Raw genomic sequence first — 20,065 nt, 5'->3', positions numbered from 1 at the left:
CATGTCTTCTTGAGATTTCGTCATTCTCTCATTGATTTGTTTTTTAGCATTTAGGTCATTCTTCAATTTTTCAATGATTTTCTTTTCAGATCTCAATTTTCTTATTGTTCTTTCATTAATTTCTCTTTCATAATTTAGATCATTTCTTATTCTTTCATTTTGTGCTTTGAGAATCCTGATTTCTTCATTTGCTTCAGTGATTTGATCAATAAGGTCTTCATGCTAATTGGATTGATTTTCTTCTTCATTATTTCTTGCCTCCAAGTCTTGTTTTTCCTTATTTCTTTGTTCCAAAATCTCACATAGCTTGACTGATTGATTTTTTTGTCTCTTTTGAGTTTCCTTACTTCCTCCTATATAGATCTATTCTTTTCTATGAGTTCTTTGATTGCATCGTTTGCTTCATCTGAGCTACTTGAAGGAAAAAAAAATTCAATCTTTTCTTCAACATACTTGAGGTCATTCATCTAATTTGCAAGTTCCTTTCTTCTTTTTAGGGATTGGGAAAGATGTTCCTTTGCTTCCTTAAGTTGAACTATGAGCATCTCTAGCTCTAGCTTTTCATTTTCAATTGCCTTGTCAAGTCTGAATATCTCAATTTGTCCTTAAATCTTTGATCAAGTTGTTAAACTTTATCCTGAGAACCACAATGCTCTAATACCAATTGTTGAAAATATTCAAGACTAGATAAGTTACTAAGAGGGGAGGGGTGAATCGGTAACTTCAAAAAATTTCTTTAAATTCACCACAAATCCATCTATACTACTGCATACATTAGTACTGAAAGATAAAACATTCATCACACAAAAGAACACAATGTTTTGATAACCTAGAAACCTTCCAAATAGAAAGTAAAATTGGGGTGGGGATGGTACCCACAAAACTTTTCTACTACAACACAAAGTTGGCTTGTTAAGGCTTACATTGACTACTTCTAGTGATCTGTCCTACTAGGAGCACAGGCGACTGCTAGGTCCACCTTGTTAGAGGATTTACAAACATACAATGAAGTATGCACTCGGTTAAGAGATTTATACAAAGATTGTTAAGTATAGCTTGTTAAAGGATTTATAAATCAATTCACCTATTAGGATGAAGTAGTGGATCTACTTACAATTGATTTCTTATAAGATCCTTTATGCACTGATCACCTTATGTGATAGATATGACTTTTATGCTTCTGTATTGAACTTGCTGCATTCCTTAAACTACTGCTAATAATCCTCCGCATGCATTTCTCAAAAAAAACTTCATAGTATATACCTTTCAAATTTATAAAACTACAAGGTCAACCAAAATACAAGTGAACAACACATTACAAATTTGGCCCAATAGTAAATAACGCAGGTTCACTAAATTGACTTGGTGACCTTCTGACACTTAGCATCCACTAATTACATGGCATCATCATGCGCTTAGTAGAAGTGAAGGCTCAGTCCATATTGATCACTTGATGTAGTTATTAACTCGATGACCAATGGTGACTCGGTAGATGTAGTGTCACTTGGTAGATAATACACATTGAGTTTACCTTGCTTCACTCGGTAAACACCACTTCTTCCAAAGCTCAGTTTACACTGAATTTCTATGACACAAACTTACTAGTTAGTAGACATTGTGAAGCTTAGTAGACACTATTGTTCTTCACATTTCATGTATTCACTTGGTAGTCACTATTTTTCTCAGTGTAAACTATTGAACACTTTGAAGCTTGGTTAACACTAGAATACTTAGTGAGCATAGGAAACTAGGTGTTGAGCTTGGTAGCTATACTAATATAGATAAGTTTTGTCACTAATGGCAATAATAACTTAATTCCAACACTCCCTAATTAGAATATTCTTTACAGCTCCTTGGATATTCTTCCCTTAATCAGATATCCCTCTTAATTCACATCTTTTTATCTTCTTCATTTTCTTTTCTTTTTTGTTCTTCAATCCACTACTTGACATTTCATATATATGAAACCTAATGTCAAGTTAGATTCAAGACCCTTTGCAAATAAATAATTAATATCCACTAGGTTGGCTAGTAATAATTACATAACTAACAAATAAATTATGATGTCACTCAGCTGACACTGAATTCATTTGGTAAATGACTTGACTTGGTTTACACTAGATCTCCTTTAGTAACCAACCTAACTTATTTTATAGAGCAATCCTTTATTAAACAACATAACTCAGCTTACACTATATCTTTGAACTTTGTTCCTTCTAAATCTTGCTCAGCTAATACTAGAGTCTTTCTAGCTTGGTTACTACTAATAGTGTGACATTTTTGTAACATCAATGATTGATATACAATTGAATAATTGTCTTCAACATATTTATGATGACATAAAGAAAGATTATAAATTCTTTGTGGTCTTACTCATCCTAGTTACTCTATCATTATGTATTTGTTCTTAATTAATGCATCTAATAGATGGTTTTTATAATGAATAACCACCATTTTTCAAAGTTTAAGGCTTCTTCATTTTCACTTACTCTCTAGAGAAGTATTAGAATGTTCAAAATTTATTTTTTAACACTATTTCCATAGATAATTTTTAGAATATTTTATTGAGTAGGCTATCTCATTTGGAACCATTCTATAAACATGAAACCCCTCTATTATGAACTTTCCTCTCTTATGTTAAAGTATCCAATGAAAAGTTCCACATTATAAATTCTTCTCTTTTAGGCATTCAAAAGTAAATTTTGGTTTTTGCTCCTATCTAGAGTGATCAACACCATATTAACAAGATTCATTATCTACTAGCTTTTAGGGTTCAATATCATGATGTGGTTCATTATAATATTTGAAGACCAAATAAAAATAGGAAAATCAATAGCCTAGATTAATCCACTATCAATAAAATTTTATTTAATGAGGCATATGGACTTGTATTTCATCCTTTTGATTAAATTTATCAAATCATAACAACTCAATTTAGTATTTCCAATTTTTGTACATTCACTTTCTATGTCATTCAAAGGATTATAAGCATAATATCTATGATCCGTTTTGTAGATATAGAAAATGGAAAATAAAGAATTCAATATTTTGTGAGATTTTTTGAACCTATTTTAGAGATTTTAATTCATCTAAAAATTTCATTTATCATTCTAATCATTATTCTCTAACTCAATCCTTATTTATAAATTTTTGGTTAGTTCAAGGTTACTTTGGATTTGTAATACGTAAATGAAATTAAATGTGCTAAACCCTATGTATGACATTCCCATTATGAATAATTTTATCATTAAAGGTTAATATATATAATAGGTAGTCATATGTCAAAAAGGATTTGAATAGTTTATAGAGAATTCAAAAATATTTGTATGACTTTGATATTTTTGAATCCCAAATTAAGCACTTAGTTCCTTTATATCCTGATCTTCTTTGTTTTTATGTCCTTCAATTCACTACCCTTTTGATTATCCTTTAATACCATGATTATTATTGTATTTTCTTCTCCATGGGGAGGATCTCTTTTGAATGTAAGAATTTTAGCCTCTATTGTATTAACAACATTCCCATTTGGGATTTGTGGCATATCTTAACCAACTACTATCTTCTGTAAGCCTAGTAGTTGTATTGAACAATGAGTGGTTGATCTTTTGGTTTAGTAACAACCCTAGCTTGTAAAAAGTGGTACGAAACCTTGGTTATAGGTTTGAATCTCCTTGGGTAATTCTAAGGGGCTAACGAGGGGTGTACTAACTACCAATATTTCCCTTTAGGATTCATGACATGGCTTGACCACCTCATATGTTCTATAAGTCTAGAGGTTGTATTAGGAATTAATAGGTTAATATTTTTGCTACAACATGACCCTATCATACAACAACCTTGTTACTTTAGATTCATAAGAGGAATTAGGAATTTTGGTTCATCATAATCTTCTATTTCTTAATAAGCTATTTTGTCTTTTAAAATCCACTTTATCATTCTACTTTAGGAAGAACTTTACCTAGGGGGAACTTTGTCTAAATTCCCTTAAAAGTTTTAGAAAATGCGCTACTTAGCTTCTAATCCTAATCACATTAAGTAGTCAAAACATAATTTTTTTGAAATTGAGACTTGAATTGCCACTTGCTAGGTTTCAATATAACCTAACTACCAAATTTTTGTGGATATATTTAAGAAAGAGACTATCTATAGACTAAAATAATTTCAATGTCCTTGATGAAGACCAAATTTTCTACTAGACCATAGAGTCCAAACATAAAAGTTCAACTAGAAGATAATTCTCAATAATCCAATAGATGGATGATTTTTTCATAACCTAACATTTAGCTACTTGTGTGATAAAATGGGATTTTATCAAGACTTAAAAGGTTCATATTACCACTTATACACTTAGTAAACAAATTATGGAAAAAATTGGCTCTGACTAGGGACAAGGAGTAGAATTGATGAATAAATGGACTCAAACTCTTTGGTTTTACAAGAAGAAAGAATTTTAAAAGACTTGAATGGAAAGGAAACTAGTAAAACCAAACACAAAACTACTATACAAAACTCAAAGAGAAACTTGTCTACTATAGTATAAATACAAGGATTACTTATTTTATAATTGATATATATATTTATATTTCCCATAATATAATAATGGTAAGACCACATTGTCTAAATAGTTAATCTTTAAGGAATTTAGTCCAAAAAATTGATGTATCTTGAATGAACCTCTCTATAGAAGTTTAATTTTTTTGAGCATACCTTTGGGCTCTTTCCACTTATCCCAAAGTATGATCATATCTCCTTCTTTGAGTTTACAAGAACTATCTCTTTTCTCAAAAATATTTTTAACCCTTTTGTGATGTTGGGTTATATTTTCAATCATAAATTCCTTTTCTTCTTCTAACTTTGTCAAGTACATAATCCTCTTCTTGACTCCATCTAAAAATGTGGCATCTTACAAAAAGGTTTGAAGTTTGTAAATCTTCATGTAGCTTCTTATATCAGTGACTAATTTAAATGAAGAAATCCCAAGATATTTTTCAATAATAACCTTATCCTCCTATAGATCTTCTTGTAGCCTCTTATTACTAATTTTCTAATTTTCTAATACTAGCTATTTTATGATGTTAACCAAATTTTTGTTAATAGATTCAGCTTGGTTGTTTCCTTGAGGATAGTAATCTATTGAATGTACCAACTAGACCCCATGATAATAACATAATTGTAGAATCTCAAAAAAAGAGATACAATATTCATATCCATTACCAATTTCATTTCTATGCCCAAATGTAATAGCATACTCATTCAAAAAATTACAAATAACCTCAAAAGTAGTCTTAAGAGGGAGAGATTACTTAAGAGGGAGAAATATACAGACAAAGAGATTACTTAATGAGGGTGAAACCTACAAAGAGAAAGATTATTATAATAGAGGGAGACATTAAGAGTGATTTAGCGAAGGGAATCAAAATGAAATCTTTTGGATTATATGGTAACATAATAAATACTACTATTCATATATTTGATATTTTTCCATCAATGCCAAAGAGGGAGATTGTATGAAACTTACAATTGGAATAATTGTTATTTTGTCATTGATGTCAAATCTATAGATGAGACATATCACTACCTAATTTGAAAATTTGATCATAACTATAGCACCTAGAGGAAAGGTTGAAGTTATGAAAAGGATGTTACAATGGAAATTTGATTAGATGGACTTTGATAAAGAAAAGTAATTTTATATATCATGAAAGATAAGCCAAGCTAAGTAGAAGAGTAAAATACTAAGGAATGTTGAGTAATGCTAGTGTCAACCAAGCTATAGTTGGTGTCGTGAAAAACTAGCGTTGACCAAGAATTAGCATCAACCAAGCAAGTTAGTTGATGCCAAGTCAAGAAAGATTCATAGAGACCAAGTATTGTAGTGATGACTGAGTATCTAAATTTAAAGATTGTCAAGCAATAGTAAAGATAATAAATTTAATGAAATTGTAAGATTGAGTTGACTTAGTTGATTTCTTAAGAAATCTAAAACATGTTGAAGATAATATTGATGACTTGGATCATTAAATTCAAGGAGAATATTAGGTGAAGATCTAATAGATGGCTTCTAGAGAAGTTTCTAGAGGATTATCAAAAATATGGATAGATACATTGAATTGAATGAACCTAATTGTAAACCCTAAGATCTATAATGGATGTAGAAAATGGTAAAGCATGAATTGTCTATTTAAAGAGGTAAACATTCAAACAATTGGTTTTATTTTTGTGTTTATGTATGCATGAGCTTGTATGTGAAGAGAAATATATAAAGCAAGGTTAATCAAAAATGCACAAGTGTAAGTGAAAGTGGAGCTAAAGAAGAAAGCTTTTAGATATGATATTTTTATTGATAAGTGCATTAGAGAAGAAGGCTTCAATGTTAATATGAAGAGTGGACTAACTGCTTGAAGGGTGTCGAAGAAAATCAAGATTAGAGATGACAACAAAAAGCTTATTAGTAAACCAACATAAGGACTGAATAGAGGTTTGAACCTACAAAAGTGAGCTGTAATAAAAAAGATCAAAACTTATTATTATTTTTTTCTTATCCTTGTAAATAGTTTGTATCAAAATAATTTTAACAAAGTTTAACCTAACATTCATTTGAAGACTTAACATTCTATGTAGATCCTTTAATGAGGAGATGTTCTAAATAGAATGATCAATGTCCTCTTATAAGGCTATTCCTAATAAGGTTATTAAATCCTCTAACTAGGTCACATTTAATAGTGTGTTTTGTAACCTTTAACAAGGTTGGATCCTAATAGGGATCTCTTTGAAAGAGTGAAAAAGAGTGACATGTTGCTAATGGTTTTCCAAAATTAGGTTTCCACATAAAATTCAAGTGTCAAAACTATGATGAATGCTTTATGTGTGTTTATATTTTCATTATGCAATGCAAGATATGTTTATGATAATTTTATAGTAGAGACTGAGCAACAATAGTATAAGCATAATAGTGAAATGTTTATTGTTTAATTTTTCATGTGGTACACACAAACCTTGAGTAACTAATTCAACCCCCCCTCCCCCCTCCAAGTTATTCTAAACATTTCTAACACTCTTTTGCATAGTTTATTATTTTATGATATTGGTTATATATTTATGTAATTGTTGCTTTTGTTTTGTTAATCATAACACTATCAACTTCTTCTTCTTTATATTTTTCTTTCTCAAATAAAATAGCCTAACTCAATATACCTAACTTTTCTTATTCATTCCCTAAAATAGATGTTCTTTAAAACATTAAAAACCTAAACTTAGATCCAAGTATCATAATTCCATCATCTCATCTTTTCTATCATGTGATATTATTATCTAATTTGTCTTTTACAAATGCCTCTTGAACAATCTTCTCTTCCTAGATCATTACATCATTACTATATTCCTCATGTTTGATCCTTCTTTTCTTTCCAATCTCTAATACTAACTTTGACTTTCTGTACCTTAGGGCTTTTAACTTTGATAAGATACTATTTGTTCTAATAAGGTTCCTTATCCTCTTTCACCAACAAGATATCAAATAGGGTATCTCCTCTAATAATATATGTCTTTAAAACTATTAGATGTTATTATAAATATATAATCCATTTAAATATGCAATCCAACCATTAAACTTCTTCCCAATGTTTTTTTCAACTATTACCCAATAAGTCCCTTATAGTCATACCTATGTGTCATTCTAAAGAATTTTCTTGTATAATAATCATCAAATAATATGGTAACAAGTCAAAAAAAAATTCTAAATAGTTTGACATTAATGACAAATAGTATAAATGATTAGCATGCTTGATCCATCAATTCTTCTCTACATTAGCAACTTGTTAGGTCAGTTATGCCAATATTTAATGTTCAATGAATGTTCATGAACCATACATAAAGAAAAAGTTATACACTAAAGGTTGAGATAAGGACATTGATATAAATATAAACTATCAACCTCACATTCCAACATATTTTGTCTTGCATATGCACATGGATATTATGGTTGTGCAGTTTGATAAGATTTGAGAAATCTTTTGATCTATTTTTTTTTATAAAAGATTGATACGTGTTTTAATAATTGTTTTGCAACTGATATCAAACCTACTACTTGCTAGAGAGACAATTTCTTAATTGATTAGAGTAATATCATTTGTTTCACTAATGAAGAGGATTTGATCAAATGAGATAACAAGAGAACCTAAAGGAAAGGTTGAGTTATGATATGGAAAACAAGTATAAAGATCAATTCAGTTCATGATAAGATAGTGGATTGATTATCTACTTAAGGTTGCAAAGGATGGATACACTGATGTCAAACCTACTACTTACTGGAGAGACAATTTCTTAGTTGATCAGAGTAATATCATTTGTTTGACTAATGAAGAGGATTTGATCAAATGAGATAACAAGAGAACCTAAAGGAAAGGTGAAGTTATGATATGGAAAAGAAGTATAAAGATCAATTAAGATAGTGATAACATAGTGGATTGATTATCTGCTTAACGTTGCAAAGGATGGATACACTGATGAAAGTTTAGAAGAACGAGTGAAACAAATTGAGTCTGCTAAGCTTTAAAAACTACACAATAGGTGTCGAGAAATGTTAGTGTAAGTCGAGCAGAAAACCAATTGGAGCTAAGAAAAGTTGATTTTTAGTGTTTACCGATTGAATTGTAGATAGTGTCGAGCTAAGTGAAACTGAGTGGATGTTGAGTGAAGTTTAGTTGATGTTGAGCACTAGTAAACTTTAGTTCATGTTGAGTAATGCAATATGTATCGATCTTTGGAAGCAAGTTAATATCGAGTGACAACATTATGGATTTGATCATGAATTTGATGAATCTAAGAAAACAAGTTTGGTTTCTTGGATTATGTAAACCATATGGAAGATAAGCATGATGAGTTGGTGGCACAAAATTTTAGATAAACCATTTTGAGTCAAATTCAAGGAGGATTACAAAGGAAGTTTCTAGAGGAAGAAAAAATAAAAAGATGGTTAGACTCAATGAATCCTACCTAATCCTAAAATGGACAATTGTGGTTGAGTGAAAAAATATCTAAATTCTCTTTATAAGGGAATGCAAGGCTAGATGAAACAATTGGCATATGTGAGATCCCAAAGAAGACAAGGAGTCTAGGGTGTTGTTTCATATGTTGGCCTAAAGAATGAGTCTACAATCAGCATGCAAAGTAGGAAGACTTAAGAGGATGAATGATTAAAGGGTGAACAAGCTATTAGAGCTGAAGTGAATGAAGCCAAGAAAAAGAGAGGACTAAATAGATGCCTATAATCTATAAAGTGGGTTGTATTTTGTTATCAGATCAAGCCTTATTATTACTCTTTAATAATTGTATCAGTTTAGGTAAAATCCTTTGGATTAAGGTGTTGGATATAATTGTTCAATTATGTGTTGTCTTTGATGTCACACAAATGTCATATCACAAATTAGATAGAGTCTACTAAGCTCATAAGGTCAACAAGGAAAAGGATAGAGTCTACCGAGCTCGGATGGTTAGCGAGGCAAAAGGACAAAATCTATTGAGTAAACAATTCTTACTGAGCTTACTTGGTCATCAAAGGAAATGTGGCAGAAATAGTTCTTACCAAGCTCACTTGGCCATCAAAGGAAATGTGGTAAAAGTTGTTCTTATCAAGCTCTCATGAAGGAATCTAGTTCTTACTGAGTAACCTCAGTAGTCAAAGGATTTTATAGATATTGCAATGTTAACCAAGTCAAGAAGGTTAACTTAAAAAATTTCTGGAAGTAGTATTTACCAACCAGGGTTGGTCAGTAAAGGATTTCATTATTTTATCAAATAACATTTATTTGTTTAGAGTAATATTTGTAGCTAACTGATGTATAGTTTATTGGTAAATGTAACATGTAAATGGGCCGACTTGACAATCTGAATGGTATAATTAAGAGGTCAAGTTGTGAATTCTAAGTGTGAGTGAAGTGGAAGTGGAATTAATGTAATATGAAGATTGATTATTGTGGAAGAAAATTTGAAGGATGATCAGAGATCATTGAGGATCAACAAAGCTATATTTGATCAAGGAGGATCTAATGATGTTGAAAAAAGACATGTAGTCAGCAAATTTAGTTGCATCTTGTTTAGGTCAATTGATTGTTTCTTTCTAACCATTGTAGTAGTGATTTCAAATCTCTTAATAGAGTTGGTTTAATAGCCATTTTATAAATCCTCTAACAAGGTGATAGTTTAGTTGAATTGTTCTAAAGACCTCTAGCAAGGCCACTCCTAATAGGGTGATTAAATCCTCTAACAAGGTCACACCTAACAGTGTGTATTGTAACCTTTAACAGGGTTGGCTCCTAAAAGGGCTCACTTCAAAAGAGTAAAAAATTGGTGACTAGTTACTTGGTGGTTTTTCCCATATTGGGTTTCCACGTTAAATCTGGTGTCTCTTGTGTTCATTTTGTTTTTAGTTACATGTAGGAATGCTTGAAGATAGGTAATCGTTTAATTTATCGAGTTACAACATTTGTTTACCGAGTATCAATAGTAACTAGATCCTTAAGACATCTTAATTTTTGTGAGTAACTAATTCACCAACCACCACCCCCCCCCTCTCAATTACTCTATCTATAATCCCAACATAAGGTTGACCCAATTATCATTTTTAAATCCTTTAACTAGGTGCAATTACAATGGAAAGGTCTAATGTTCTCTAACAAAGCTCACTCCTAATAAGGTGACTAAAATCCTTTAACCACATAACATTTAACATTGTGTATTCTAACCTTTAATAGGGTTGAGTTTTCATAGGAAATCACTTTAGAAGAGTGAGAATTAGTAGCATGTTACTGGTGGTTTTTCTCAAATTGGGTTTCCATGTAAAATCCTACTATCACATGTGTGAATGATTCTGTTATATTTCGTGTTTACATTTCTACAAACTTGTTTTTACTTAGGATAATAATTTACAAGTTTATGTTTTGAATGATCTAATGGATGCATGCAAGGTTTATAGGAAGAAGTTATATGCATGTGTTTTTTTAAGCACTAATAAGTTTCATTGGGAGTTTTTTGAACCTTGGATAACTGATAATTGGTTGGACATTTTCTTTTAAAGATTGTAGTATAGATGTTATAATTTTTGGATGTCTATCTTATAATTTCATGGGTCTTTTATTGAAGTTTAAATTTTAAATGTAAGCTAAGTATTCAAATGGTTGATATCCTTAGATACTGTATTTTTATATCATTTCTACAAAATCTCTTGTAATTGTATTGATTGTTTCCCTTTTTTTAGATCTTATGAGTATACTTTAAACAACCCATTAGAAATAATTTTAATTTATTTTCAACTTATGTTAGTTCTTATGTAGTGCAAAAATGTTCAATCTTGTGGGATAGGTGATTGGAGTAGCCAAATTGTATATTTTTATATTATTTTTTGATCTCCTTGTCCATTTAATTATTTGGTTACTTAATTACTAACAACCACTTGTGTAGGAAAAACTACATATGAACTATTGAGTTATCCATCATATTATGACCTAATACAAATAGAATTTGGGGTTATCAATGTTGAGTTTGGTTTCTTTTTAGGAGAGGTTGTACATTTTGTACTCAACTTGTATATGGACGAGTATGTCAATATACCCCTACTAATACAATATTTTATGCTTTGTTAGTTTTTCTCATATTTTTAGGGAGATAATTTGAGTAGCATATTTATTGTCCAAATGGTCATCTAAGTGAATGCAAGGTGTGGATTTTAAGATTAAGGTCATCATAAGATATTCATATGGTAGATTAGAGAAATTAGTTGTGGAAAATAATAATGTTTAATCAATTATTCTTTCTTGTGTTGTTGGACATTCCTTTTTTGTACATCTCTTTTTAGTTTTATGTTTTCTCACCCTCTTTATTTGAAAAGAAAGCATAAATATGTAGGAAAAAAAATTAAATATAATGATCAATAAAACTTGTGAATTTTTTCTAATTATTATTTATGTCGTTGAATTATAAATTACATTTAATAGGTTTAGTTATTAATATTTAAATTCTAATGGTTATTTTATTTATAAACTATCTATATGAGAAAAGTAATTTCAAATATTATTAATGAAATTGAATTTTACTTTTCAGGGATTTAAGATTCAACAATTTGACAGGATCGATTCCCCCTACATTAGAAAAAATAAAAGATGCAAATATACAATATTTGTAAGTATGAAATATTATCAAATTCTAATCTATTTTTCCTTATCATTCTATAAATATTTTTCATGTATAAAGGTGCCTTCTTTATCTAATTTAAAGTAAATACACTTGAATAATTACAATGTGTAGCATCATGGTGACCATACAGATAATATGGTTAAAATTCCATAATTTAACAAAATGTATTGTAACTTTAGAAAAGTATAAGAATAAAAATATAGAAATATTTTAAAATGTATTCTTGAATTTTAATTTAGTGTCACTTATTTGAAAAAATAATGCATAATTACTTTTTTACATATGAGATGTTGTAAAATTTATTTATTATAAAGACAAAGCCTCGTGACAAAATTGAATCTTGCATTTGATTATGTTTGTATACCTACAATTTTTTTACCTGAACATACCATGAAACTTATTTCTTTATCTTCTTTCACTTTCTCATTTAACTCATTATAATCTTCTTGAAACTATATTTTTAATCTATATAGTTAAATTTTATTTTAATATTTAGGGATGTGTGTGTGTGTGTGTGTGTGTGTGTGCGTGTGTGTGTGCACATGTAATTGCTTAGAAAAAATACTCTTCTTTGTGTTATTGTCTATTATGTTGCAATGTTTAGAATAACTTGGGAGGTGAATCAATTAGTCAAGGTTCAAATGTATAGATAAAACTTTTTAGCACTTAACAAATTCAATTCCATATATCCATCTCATTACATGCATCATTAGATCATCCAATATCTAAATACTTTGTAGGTTACTATCCTAGGTCAAAATAACTTTGTAGAAATATAGACATGAAACATAACACATTTGACAGAAGCATTTTATGTGGAAATCCAATTTGAGAAAAGCTACTAGTAACATGCTACTAATTTTCACTCTTTTGAAGTAATTCCCTATTAATGGCCAATGCTATTAAAATTTACCATACACACTACAAAATGTGACCTAGTTAAATGATTTTAATCATCCTATTAGGAGTGAACCTTGTTAGAGGAATTTAGAACATTCCATTAGAATGTCACCCAGTTAAAGGATTTACAAATGAATATTAGGTCAATATCCTAATTGATACAATTACTAGAAAGTAATAGTAGGATGATGATCTAATAATTGAAAACTCACTTGCAGATAATAAATCTCATATTCAATCCTCCATTCTACTTGGCATTCAACCTCTTCATCTCCTTAGCTTGTTCACCCTTCAAGATCTCAAATCCTTAAGCCTCCTTGCTTAGTTTGTTAATTGTAGATCCATTCACTTAGCCACCATATGAAGCAACACCTTAGACTTTTAGTCTTTCACAAATTCAAACCTTCCTCCTATGCTCCACTTTTTTCCTTTTTTCTTGTTATCTCCTTAAATAGAGAATTTAGATCTTTTTTTGCTTCATCTCAATCATCCATCTTAGGGTTAGGTAGGATTCATTGAATCTAACCATCTTTCTATTTTGTTCTTCCTCTAGAAACTTCCTTTGCAATCCTCTTTGAATTCACCTCAAAATTGTTTACCTTGAATTTTATGTCAATAGCTCATCAAGCTTATCTTCCACATGCTTCAAAAAATTCATGAAATCATTTATGTTGGCTCAAATTAGATGAATCTTTGATTAAACTCTTTTCACTATCACTCAACATCAATATGCTCTCACTCCACACCAATAGTATTCTAACACTCAACCAACACTATTTCACTCAACACATACTAAAGTTTACTGATGCTCAACAACAACTAAAATTTACTTGACACATAGTAACTTCCACTCAGTGTGCACTATTTTTTTCTTAGCTTGCACTAAATTTTCTTAGCTTCCTCTATTCACTCAATCAAGCTTAGCATTTATAGACCTAAGGTATTTAAACAATACACTATAATATCAATGTCTTACTTGGTCTTAACACTTCTTTTATATACCAAATAACTTAACCTTTCCTTAGGTTTTCTTGTTATCCTTCCTTTTCATCAATTAACTTTGATGATAGCATTCAAACCAAATTAGCAATTGTCTCACCAAATAGTAGGTTTGACATTAGTGACAAAATAATGAATCTTCCATACAATTTCCATCAATCTGATCTCTCTCATTAGTCATCAAACTTTTTCAATCTTATCTCATAAATCTCCCTCTTTGGCATTGATGGAAAACCAATACCAATAACAATACCAAAAATAATTGTCTCCCTCTATCATCTTTTTTTAATTTCTCTATAAGTTCTAACCTCTAACCTTTGTATTTCTCCCTCTTAGTAAATAATTTTTATTTGGTAAAATATTTCCTTCACATATCTTCCTCTAAGTTGGGAATATTTTTCTTTGAGTAAGCTCTCCAGTTTCTCCCTCTTTAGTGTTTCTTCCTCTTTGACAATAATGCTAAAGACTTGACATCTTAATACATTGATTTCTCTAATTCAAGTTCTCCCTCTATCACCTTGCATGTGACTATAGAATCTTTTGTTTTAGATCCTTTCACACTCCAGGTAGTTCCTAATGTAAGATCCACTACATCAAGTTGTAAGATACAAAATTCAGCTTCAATTGATTAAGGGCAATACTCTAGCTTCTCAAGTAGCTTTGGATAGGAGTATAACCCCTAATTTACCTCTAAGATATTCATGTGCATCCTTAGGTAAAGATTTTGTGAATTTATAAGTTGTATGTTCTTTTATATTCACATATTCCATTTTCACTTCTTTGTCTTGGACAAACTCACTCAAGTAATGATACTTGATTTCAATATGCTTAGTCTTTGTATGCATCACATGGTTCTTAGATATGTTAATAGAATTTGTATTTTCATAATAAATCGCAATAGGTTCAACAATCTCTTCCTTCATTCCTTTCAAGAGTAACTATTTGATCCATACCACATTTGTGTAATTCACAACAACAACATATTCAACTTTAGCAATAGATTGTGAAATACAATTATATTTCTTACTAGTCCATGAGACTAATCTCTTTCCCAATAAAATTTCTTCACCACTTGTACTCTTTTTCTCATCAATATTTCTAGCCTAGTCAGCATCTATATATGCTTTCAAATCAAATTTGTCATTCTTTTTGTAGCATAAACCATAATCTTCATCTCCTTTTAGATATCTAATAATTATTTTGACAATCATCAAGTGATCTTCCTTAGGATTTGTGTAAAATCTTGCAACAATCCCAACAACTAGTGCACTATTAGGTTTGTTATGCATTGCATATTGTAATTTCCTAATCATAGACCTGTATAATGTTTGATTCACTTTAGTAGAATCGTCGGTCTTGGATACTTTATGTCCTATTATCATAGGTGAACTAACTAGTTTAGAATCCTCCATACCAAATATTTTCAAGATTTCTTTCACATACTTTGACTAAGTAATGTAGATACCATACTTCATCTGATATAATCATAAACCAACAAAGAATCTAATCTCACCAAACATAGACATCTCAAATTCTTTCATCATTTCATTTGCAAATGTTTTGCATAATGCATTTTGGCCTCCAAATATGATTTCATCAACAAATATTTCAGCTAGAAAAATATCTTTGCCAACTTCAATCTTCAAGTATAGATTGTTGTTTTCTTCAATCTTCTCAAAACCAATCTTCACAAGGTAATTGTGCTTTCTTTCATACCATGTTCTACATGCTTTCTTTAAACCATATAAATCCTTGTGTAATCTACATACCATAATATTCTTATTTGGATCAACAAATCCCTTTGGTTATTTAATTTAGACTTCCTCTTCTAGTATTCCATTAAAAAATGTAGACTTCACATCCATTTGGTAAACTTTGAATTCTTTGTATGCAAAGTAAGAAAGAAATGTTCTTACTCCTTCCAATCTTGCTAATGGGGAAGATGTCTCTCCATAGTCAAGTCCCTCTTCTTTTACAATTTCTTTGTATACTAATCTTTCTTTTTTCATTGTGAGTTCACCATTTTCATTTAGTTTATTTATGTATACCCACTTGGTTCCAATAACATTTTTGTTTTCTGATCTAGTTACTAATTTCCAAGTTTGATTCTTTTCAATCTGATCAATTTCTTCTTTCATAGCTTGGATATAATATTCACTCTCTGAAGTTTCCTTCACTAATCTAGGTTCATGCATACTTAGTAAACATGATTCATTTCTCAACTTGATTCTGGTCAATGTTCCACCTACTTTATCTCCAAGAATCTGTTTAGTAGGTTGATGTCTTCTGACATATTTTTATAGCCTTGGTTTTTCTCTTCTTTCTCCAATAGATATTTCATCAACTTCAAAATCATTATGTACTTCTCTGTCAAGTAATTCAACATGTATTTCTTGCAAACTGATCTTTGTATCAGAACGTGTTTCTCCTTCTATCTATAACTTGGCTCCTAACTATAGCTTGGCACTTGAATGCAACTTGACATTCATATGTTACTTGGTAGTCACTAATTCTTGTGGATTTAAAACTTGAGTTACAACACCTTAATCAGTAGGCATATCTTCATAAAAATATACAAAAGTCTTGTATTCTTCAGGTTCCTTCATAGGTTCATCTTCATATACCTCTATGTATTCATCAAATTTTACATTTTCACTTTCCACAACCTTGTTAGTGTAAGTATTCAAACACTTATAAGCTTTAATTCTTGCGGAATATCCTAGGAATATACCTTCTTCATTTTTTGCATCAAATTTTCAATTCCTATTATCTTTAAGAATGTAACATTTTCTTCCAAATATCCTAAAATATTCGACATTGGAGAGTATCCATAACATAGCTCAATTGGTGTAACATTTGTACCTTTCTTGACTTATAATTTGTTAAAGGTATAAATAGTTGTACTTATAGCTTCTCTCTAATATTTCAAAGCAACATTCTTCTACATCATCAGTGTTCTAGCACAATCCATCACTAAATTATTTCTCCTTTTAGCAATTTCATTTTGTGGAGGGGTTCTAGATGTAGAATTTTATCTCTTCATTCCTCTTTCATTACAAAATATCTCAAACTCATTTGATGTAAATTCACCATCTCTAATAGATCTCAAGCATTTCAGGCTTTTATCTATTTCCTTCTCAACTCTAGCCAACTACCAGTTAAACATTTGAAAAGTATTAGATTTTTGTTTCAAAAACATAAGTATCATCATTCTAAAATAATCATCAACAAATAGGATAATACACTTTTCACCTTTGTAGCTTTGCACATCAATTGGCCCACATACATCAATATGTACTAATCCCAAAATTTCCTTAGAAGTATGAGTCTTACTCTTGAAAGTAGATTTTGTCATTTTTCATAGCTGACATTGTTTGTAAACTAATGCAGGAGCATCCAAAGGTATAAGGGCAATCTTGTGTCATCCAAAAAAATGCACTTAGACTTAGTTTTTGTTTCATGTGTTTTCATTTTTGGATACCCATTTGGTTCAAATAAAGGTTCCAACTCTCATAGTTCCACTATTAGTGTTTTGGGTTAGAGTTTTTAATCACCTTGGGATACATGTAAATGCTGAAAAAATAAGAGTATGTAATTGAGCCATCATTTTGGTGAACTAGAAGGTGTATATTGGCTAGATGAATGTAATTTAATTTAGAGCATTCCAGAAAAAGAACCAGGTCAAAAGGCCCCACCATTTGAAAGTTATTGCAGTTTTTCAATTTTTGGAGACCTCCCAAGAATGCTTCAAAGTCAAGTTAGGGGCATTAAATGACCTTGAAAAGGGCTAAAAATGGGGGACAAGAAAATCTGGTCCATAGGGCTATAGAGTGCTTTGAGAGCTTTCCAAAAATGTAAACGGTTCATCAATTGGAGCTACAGTTCAAAAGTTATGCCTCCCAAAAGTTCGGTTACCATTTCTGGATTCTTCTGATTTTATGCCAACTTCTAATGCAACTTCTAGAGCCTTCTATTTGGTCAGTGGATGCCAACTAGCACTTTCTAGAATGTATTCCTAATCCTTAACCCTCTGGGGTCTATTTAAGAATATTTCTAGTAGTGTAAAAGGCAATTCAGAGTGGAGTTGGAGAGAAGGTACTGGGAAAAGAAATTATCTCTAGTTTTATGCTATTGTAAGCCCATAGGGCCTATTTTGGAGTCTGTTTCTTTACACTAAGTGTACTAGCATATTTTTATAGTTAATAAAATTTTCCCTTTCCTGTTGTGTCCATTCTAAGCTTAGGTAGTGTCCCCATCAAAAACCATATTATTAGGTTTCTTTAACTCTAGAAAATGTTTGACTCTCTTCATCTTACTAATATTAATAGGGTTATCAAAATTTACATGACATAACCTTTTGTGCCATAACCATACATCATCAATTTTTACAACAAGTAGCATTATTCATGTCAAGATAAAATAGATTACCTCTAGTTTGATCACCATTTCTAATTAGTTTTCCATCATTGTCATAAATCTTGGCTTTCCTATTATCAAATTTAATCTTGCAACTTAAACTACTCAGTTGTAACACACTTAACAAGTTGTAGTTAATTACTTACACATGATCTTATATGTTAGTCTAATTGATCCTTTTCCTTTTATTAAACATGGTGTATCATTACCAAACCTTAGTCTATTAGCATTATAATATTCAAGGGTGATTAACATACTTTTGTCTCCAATCATGTGGTGTGAACATCTACTATCAATGATCCATCTATCACTTTTTTTCACATAAGACACTAATGCAATTTTTTGATCTTCATCTAAGTCATCCTTCCTTAAAATATACACACCTTCATCATCATGATCATTAGATCCATCATTTGATCCATCATTTGATTCTTCTTCAGAAATATAGCAAGTTTTCTTTCCTTTTTCTTTATAATCTTTGTTGTTCTTCTCTCTTTTACTTCTGAATCTATCTCCACTTCTATTGTTCTTCTTCTTTGGACACTTTGCAACAATATGACCAACCTCATTATAGTTGAAGCATATGATAGGTAACTTAACTTTGTATTTTTTTTTTCCTTTTTGAAATCTCCTAGCTAACAATGCTTCAAGTTGTTCTACATCTTCCTCATCTATATCATTGTTACTAGAAACATGATTACTATTTTTATTCTTTTTATCTTTAGGCTCCTTCAATGTCAGTTTAGTTTGGAAAGCATAATCAATACTTTCAGATTTAAAATCAAAATTAGAAAGTTCAAAAGCAGTGAGTCTACCAACAAAACCTTCAAGTGTAAGATTGCTACTAGGTGCACACCTTAGTTCTTGAATTGCAAAGACTCTAATAGCATAGATAGGAAGTAGGGTTCTCAATATTTTTTCTTATCACAATCTCATCATCAAGGATTCTATTTTCTCCTATGATTTCATTAACAATGTCCTTGACTCTTGTGCAATATTGTTTTATGGTCTCACCTTCTTGCATTCTCATTTCATCAAACTTTCCTCTTAAGCTTTTAGCTTTAGCTCTTAAAACATTCTTATCTCCTCCATAAACTTTTTGTACTACATCATCTTCTTTGCAATGTCACATCTCCTAATGTCCTAAAATTTTGAGTAGCTTAGGGAAGATGCAATCTCTAACATTTTCTAGTTGTGTTCTTTCTTCTTTTTTAAATCATCAATAGTTGCATCACTAGTAGGATCCACAGGTTCAATATCAATAGTTGACTGAGCATAATCTCCAAATTCTCCTAGGTAAAGTTTCATTAGGCTTTTCCATGGAGGAAAATTGTTTCTATTGAGTTTGGGCACCTCCTTTCTATACATCTTGATCTTTAACTTTTAGTACTTTCAAACTGTCCACTCACAAGCACATGCCTCTAATACCAATTGTTGGAATGTTTAGAATAATTGAGAGGGGGTAGTGAATCAGTTATTCAAGGTCCAAATGTATAGATAAAACTTTTCAACACTGAACAAATTCAATTCCATATATCCATCTCATTACATGTATCATTAG

At 30.5% G+C, this 20,065-nt stretch overlaps 1 protein-coding gene across 6 annotated transcripts in view; it reads left to right on the top strand.

The window, feature by feature from the left end:
* Positions 1-20,065, top strand: part of LOC149571917 (putative LRR receptor-like serine/threonine-protein kinase At1g07650) — a 736,132-nt gene that overhangs the window by 381,593 nt on the left and 334,474 nt on the right. For all 6 annotated transcript variants that reach the window (XM_089813322.1, XM_089813321.1, XM_089813320.1 and 3 more), the window contains one exon: positions 12,097-12,174. In XM_089813322.1, coding sequence (XP_089669448.1) covers positions 12,097-12,174 — 78 coding nt within the window. The remainder of the gene's footprint in view (positions 1-12,096; positions 12,175-20,065) is intronic.

This window comes from Cupressus sempervirens, chromosome 2 (genome assembly GCF_028749045.1).
Source record: "Cupressus sempervirens isolate cs-2001-9-10 chromosome 2, ASM2874904v1, whole genome shotgun sequence".
Lineage (NCBI taxonomy): Eukaryota > Viridiplantae > Streptophyta > Pinopsida > Cupressales > Cupressaceae > Cupressus > Cupressus sempervirens.
The sequence above is the reverse complement of the archived record's forward strand: the minus strand, read 5'-3'. Positions and strand labels throughout refer to the sequence as shown.